At 34.8% G+C, this 6,826-nt stretch overlaps 1 protein-coding gene across 1 annotated transcript; it reads left to right on the top strand.

The window, feature by feature from the left end:
- The first annotated feature begins 890 nt into the window (after window positions 1-890).
- On the top strand, window positions 891-3,590 carry LOC119642569. The gene is made up of 6 exons (XM_038041749.1): window positions 891-930; window positions 1,232-1,365; window positions 1,422-1,562; window positions 1,629-1,811; window positions 2,495-3,139; window positions 3,216-3,590. The coding sequence occupies exons 1-6, from the start codon at window positions 927-929 to the stop codon at window positions 3,588-3,590; spliced, it is 1,482 nt and encodes a 493-aa protein (XP_037897677.1). The 5' UTR covers window positions 891-926.
- Window positions 3,591-6,826: the final 3,236 nt, after the last annotated feature.

Genomic DNA, 6,826 nt, shown 5'->3' on the forward strand with positions numbered 1-6,826 from the left:
TAGAAATTCTTATCTATTCGGCTACTCATGCGGATAAATCGCACATCTTTGAAGTTAATCTGTGAAGTATTTTACGAGAATACTTGAATCTTTCTGATAGTAAAATATGCTATTCGACTCGACTACTTCCAATTCAACCGACAAATTTTACTGATGATGGGGCTCGCTTTTGAATAACGGCTCCGTTAAGACGCAGTGTGGCGTGTCTTAAAGTGCCTCGGGAAAATCGCTTATCATTCAGATGTTAGCCCAAAAGCTTATTAACATAATACACACAACTCCTCAATAAGCTCAAGATGGTTGAAATACGTGATACATTAAGTGTTGAACAATTTAAATATGATTTCATTTCGCTAATGTATGGGGTCATTTTTTGAACCTTCTCTCATGTAAGCGTCTTCATGTTAGGGTCTTGTAATAGAATTTTGAGTAAGATGTATAAAATTACTATGGTAAGCTTGCACCACATGGGTCTATTATTACAGCGCTCTGTAAAGATCCTCGTGAAAAGTAATCTTTTATATGGCATCGAGGTATAATTTCTGATGTGTTATGACGGAAGAAAGTTAGATTATATTGTAAGCCGCTTATTATAAAAGGTGGTCTTGCCCGACCATAAAATTTTAGCCTTTTTTTGCAGAGTACATTACATCTTAACTAACGTGCTCGTCACGTCTATAATTAGTGTTGCTCTGCTTTACAAATTTTTGATTGGGTAAACGTTTTTGCCGACGATTTCGCTATACTGTAGTTAATAACCATTCCGCTGTGTTATCGTTCAGATAAACATATCATTTGGTTTACTTCGCACGCTAATGGATAAATTATATTATAAATATTATGAAGTGCTTCCTATCTCCTTTTCTAACGATGCAATAGCTTTGATTATCGTTTACGTTTTACTGCAAAAGAACGGTGCAGGTAATATGAGTGAGTGTTTGATGTTTTTGATAACGTTTTATAGGTTACTGTTACTCATAACTTAAAGCAACGAAGAATTAAGTTTTGTTTTGTTTAAAAATTAAATTTTTAATCTATGGATTTTATCCGGTGGAGGGGTTTTTTTGGGGTGAAAAGAATTTGTGTTTTCGTGTTGTTTTTATGATGCACACAAACCTGCATAAACTTGGCATATTTTTCGTACCAGTCTCGGAAACTATTCCAAATATACATTGCTTTCGTTCGCATTAACATTTTAAACTTTTATCACAAGTGAATAACATTTTCACAGATGTTGTTGAACTACTCGTTTTGTTCGAAGACGATTTCGATGAAATACTTCGAGATGAAATGACAAAACAGTGGAATCAACGAAAAGCGATAATATTGGCCTTGGATTATTTTAAATTTTTCTCAAAGGAACAAGTAAGTACAGAACAAAACATCAAAATGAATTTGAAAAGAAATAAAAATTTGTACAGCTTATTAGCGCTTGTAAAGTGAGTTCTTTAAAAGAATTTAATCCACTGGAAACCATATACTACGAGGATAAGGGACAAGCCGACTACACGTATTTCGTTATTAGTGGCGAATGTATGATTTTGCAATGTTTAAAAATTCGTGTAAGTTAACATAAGATGTACACGGGGCGGCTAAAGGATTTGGAATATTTTTGTGCCCTATAATAGGTTTCAGAAAAGAAGGGCTCTAAATTTTTCGAACTAGTTGAAATAGATAAGGATTCCAACTCAATATTCACCCCTGATGCGAGCGCTGAAGTGATGAGAATGACAATTGTAGAAAATGTCAAGACACAAGACTATGATATTGATGAATTAATCGCATCCGATGAAACAAAATCGAATATGGATGTAAGTATTTGACGAATCTAAATGATAATGCTACTTAGTGAATTTCCGTTCTTACCGCCTTAAATGGTTTTTTAAATATTCAGAACCTATGTAGAAAAAGATTCAAAATTTTATACAGTGTTTGGAAAGTTGTTTTTTTATGTATCAAGGTTATTAACATTTTTAAAAACTTGGTTTAATAAACTTGTATCTTATAAACACCGTCCGTTACGTCGTGCTTACCAGATAGTCTTAACCCCACAAAACGTTTCCAATATTCGCAAGGAAAATATTATATTCAGCTGAGTAAGAATGCTTTCATATCGATAATAATGGCATATGTGCTTGTGGCTTGATTTTAAGCTAAAAGAAGATCATATATACCCTAAATGCTAAAATTTATGCAATCTCAGCTGTATTACAGTAGACATCATGATACAACATTTTCCCTTTAATTTTATATAATAGTATATAAAAATGTACTGTTTCTAAACTTTGAGCTTGCACTTGTGATTCTAACGGAGACGAACTGACAAATATAGTCTTCGAGAATAATGTTTATCAAGTGTGTTTCACCTTCTATGAATATTTCTCAAACGGATAAGGACTTGTATCATATCAATTAAATAATTGAGTTACATTTAAAAGCTACCTTAAATGAAACTTGAACTTTTTTATTTTACGAAACTTTTATATTACATTAGTTGCAAAGGCCCGATTTGCAAACAATTGAAGCTAGATGTCAAAAAATTATAAATAGTGTACCTCCAGTTAAAGAACGCTCGTCATCATCATTATCGTCTTGGACTGAGTCAGGCGAAGAATATGAAATTAAATATGAAGACGAAAGCGAAGAAGAACAGGAAATTGGATATGAAGATAGGTGGAGTAGAATGTCGAGTGAATTACAAACGAGATCTAGTATGTTGAAGAAAAAGTCTTTCCAACTTTCGAGAACAAGTATTTATTCTGAACTGTTGGATGAAGAGGGAGAGGAAGAAGATGATTATGGTTTCAAATACTTGACTGAAAATGGGCCCAGGCGACGTTCGTCTGCGGAATCTATAATCCCGAAACGAACCATTAACGAAGCGGCGGCTGTGGTAAAAAATACGAACAAGCCCAAACATCATCATAAGCGCAAAAAACATAGACCTCAAGAAATTCAAGAAGCTGCTGAAGAAGAATATGAAGCTGAAGAGACTGAACCCATCTTACTTGAAATGCAACCGTCAACAATATCCAAAAGGAGTTTTGTAAGAGTTCCACAATACTCTTTACTGACCGACCTACGAGGACTTTATACGGCCGAAAATCTAAATGATGAATTGGAACGCGCAAATAAAAACGTAAATATTTTGGGCGTCGAAGATGGTTTAAACATGCGATTTTTATGTGATTTTTTTAACGTTGTTTCCTTTTTAGGTTAAAACAACTCAAGAGAATCACTTTATTGATGTTGGCTCTCTAACGTCTGGTGGCATATTTGGTTTAGGTGAAAAATTAGAACATCGAGTGATTATGGCGCGCACAACAGTACAATGTCTGTTAATGCCACGTTTTTGGCTTTTGGAGAAACCACAAAATCCGGGCAACATTTGGCAACGTCGACGTTTCTATTTAGACTCAACAATACCGTCGCGTCAATCATTGTTTACCGATTTTCTAAGCACATGCCAATGGCAGAAATTTAAATCCCGCATTATTAAGCAGTGCATTGATTCCAATTCTTTTTCAAATCCTACCAAGATACAGGACGTACCAATTATATGTCGCATTGTTGAAGCTAACAATGAATGAATTTATTTTTTCAGATCCTACTCATTTTTTATGTATACACAATAAACTGCAGTTAAATTGAATTCGTCTGCATTATCTTAAGTAACTTAGAAAAGGAAAGCATTAAAAAAACATCAAAAACTACATAAATAGTTATCGGAACTGTATGTGCATGCCTGTTATGAACAAGCGGGAGAAGATCGCATCTTAAGTGTAAATAGAAACGTAATTAAATTATTTGCAGATGTGCTTTCTTAACTTATTCATTGGCAGGGAGGTATTGCCGCCATGAGTAGGTTCCGTTCCCCCTACTAGTCATTTTTAATGCTTTGTTTCAAATCTAAGTATAAACATCTTTCGCCATTTTAAGGAAAACCCGTTACTTGGGGACTTATAGGGGAGCTTTAAATGACGAAACGATTTATATATTTCAATACCCCTCAAGGACATCATTTAAAAGAGGATTAAATAATAAGCAGGGATTAATTAGAAACAAAAGGTATAATATCATAACATTTCGCAAAACGGCTAAATGCATACAATTTCGTTGTCCCCATACCGAAGAAAAAGTGGTGAATTTCTCAAGGCGTTTTTAGATTTGTTACGAAAACACAACGAACAAATGGGCTGCGCATTCTTACGTTCCACCTATTTTTTTCATACATAATAATGGCAGCCGAAACCACGTAAGACTGAGAATATTCTTATCTTGCAGCAATTTTCAAATTCGGATGCTTACATCTTAAATCATTTGCGATAAGGATATGATAAGTTTGCGCGAATATATACCGTAGTGTTCAACAAACTGAAAGGCCGTAAAGTTGTGCCATTCGCGAAAGTCGTAGATTTGGATTCACGAATAAAAGTTCTGGAATACCTGGCTATGTATTTAAAAGACAAGATGACAAGTTTAATATCGTCTTGATTGTTAAATCGTTGTTATTATCGATCTCGTTCTCATAAAGTACCATAAGTTTAATGAATTGCTTCCGTTGACAAAATGTTATATATGAGAAAGTGCTTATTTTTTTATTTATCTTTATTTTTACCCATTTATACATGAAATTCAAATAAAGAAAATTACAGTTGAATTCTTAAAAGAAAGCCTTATACTAATTGTTTTAAAAACGAGTATACAATAAAAAGGAAGATAAAAAGAAAAATAATAATAACAAAGTAAGTTAAAAATATATTAAAAAGTTAAAAAATAATAATTCATGTATAAATAAATAAAAAGAGAGAAAAACTAAAAAAGAAAAAATATAAAAAAGCATGTACACAGCTAGCACAGAAGCGCACCCGCAACAAGAACAGATCCAGGTTGCAAGTAAACCCCTGAACCATTGCAAACATGCATAAGCTTGGCAACCGACACCTTAACAACACAATGTTATTTTAAATTAAAAAAAAAAGACATTAAGTATCAAATGTTACTTTAAGTATAGGTAGGTAAATCGCGCATATTAAGTAAAGTTGCTTTAATAGACTTTAAAAGAGTTCGATAATGAGAATAAGTAATACATTATTTATTTAGATCACTCTGAGCGGATGAAACAGCTCTTAATTGTATTTACGTAGACTAAGCTTAATCAAGATAAAGTGCCCAGAAAAGCGATTAGGGACATTAAAGCTTATCTCACCAAGTAATGCGGGCGAGTGAATAGTACCATTTATTATTTTGATTAAGAAACCCCAAGAACAAATCTATGTTTCTCAAGTGACGGTAAGGGTAATAGAAGCAACCTATTTTTATCAGCGGGAAGAGACGCAATCGGGTCCCAACTCAAATTGCTAAGGGCAAACAGTAAGAATTGCTTTTGAACAGATTCATTTGAGGCTACATGGCAGCTCTATGAAGAAGACCACACAACAGAGGCATATTTGAGCATAAGTCTGACCAAGCACATGTACATCCTTTTTGTAATCGTCGTCAAGCTCTTTGGACCACCTCTTTATAAAACCAATCGCGGACCTAGCTTTGCTAATCGAGAGCTGAATATGCAAGTTAAAACGTAACATATGGTCAAATAGAACGCCTAAATCTGTGAACGAATGGACGTCCTCCAACTTGTGCCAATCAATGAAATACTGAGTAATGAATGACTTCGTTTTCGAGAAAGAAAGCTTCTTACGTTTATTTAGATTTAGCTGCAGAAGATTCAAAGAGCACCATGTAACCAAATTATCCAAGTCACTTTGAAGCTGATGTGATTGCGATTCTACGGAAAAGGCAAAAAACAGTTTCACGTCATCCAACAAAACCCTGAATGATCAATTGTGCGGCTAAGAGCTTCACAATTTCACGATATAGAAAGGGAAGCCAAAGGCTTGGAGTTTCGAGATAAGTAATTTATGGTTAACCAAATCAAACACTTTGCTAAAATCAATGTATATGACATCAGTGCGAGAGCCGCTAGAAACAGCTTTGAACCACATGACAAGTAAAGTCTAACAGATTGTTCAACGTAGATCTTCCCTTCCGAAAGCCATGCTGGTGTGGAGAAATACACGAATTAATGGTAAAGGCCCAATGCTGGGTCACAATTCGCTCGAACAGCTTAGGCAAGACACTCAACCTGAGACAACGCCACATAACTCGACAGCGCAAGAATTAAGTACACCTGATGTTATTCCATCAGGTCCAGGCGCACAACATTATTTAAGACAGCTCAACCCTTCAAAAAAGTCATTTTCAGAAATAACACATTCGGAATTGAAACCAAATTAGTTATAGGATATGGGTAGTTTGCTGATAAATCGGAATTAGAGCAATCGGCAACAGAGCCATTAAAAGAAAAATGTGAGGGATTTATGGAGATTTTTCTTTTGGAATTAACGAACTTAAAAAAGTATTTAGGATTAGCAAACAGGGAGGATTTAATAAACTGCAGGTGTCTGCAATAATATTGGTGGTTGAGGGAGTTAAATCTATGCCTTGCCACCGAGTAAGCGAAATAGTCGAAAGCAGAGCCACTTTGTGAATATTTTTTGCTTTGCTATTGAAGACGAAGATATTCTGTGGGCTTGTGTATTGGCCGATTTAACCCGTTCTTAACACCAATCGAGGAGTGCATTTTTGAGGTCCGCAGGGTGTTAACCTGCGTGTGTATTACACAGACGGCCAGACAGGCAAACAGACAGATGGATAGATGGATGGAACATGCTTAAATCCATTCAAAATTTTATACTGACCAAAATTATATATACTTGCTTCTGGGTATTGCAAACGTTTTGTAGCAAAATGAATATACTTTCAG

The sequence above is a fragment of the Glossina fuscipes genome, unplaced genomic scaffold (assembly GCF_014805625.2).
Source record: "Glossina fuscipes isolate IAEA_lab_2018 unplaced genomic scaffold, Yale_Gfus_2 226, whole genome shotgun sequence".
In the NCBI taxonomy this organism is placed as follows: domain Eukaryota; kingdom Metazoa; phylum Arthropoda; class Insecta; order Diptera; family Glossinidae; genus Glossina; species Glossina fuscipes.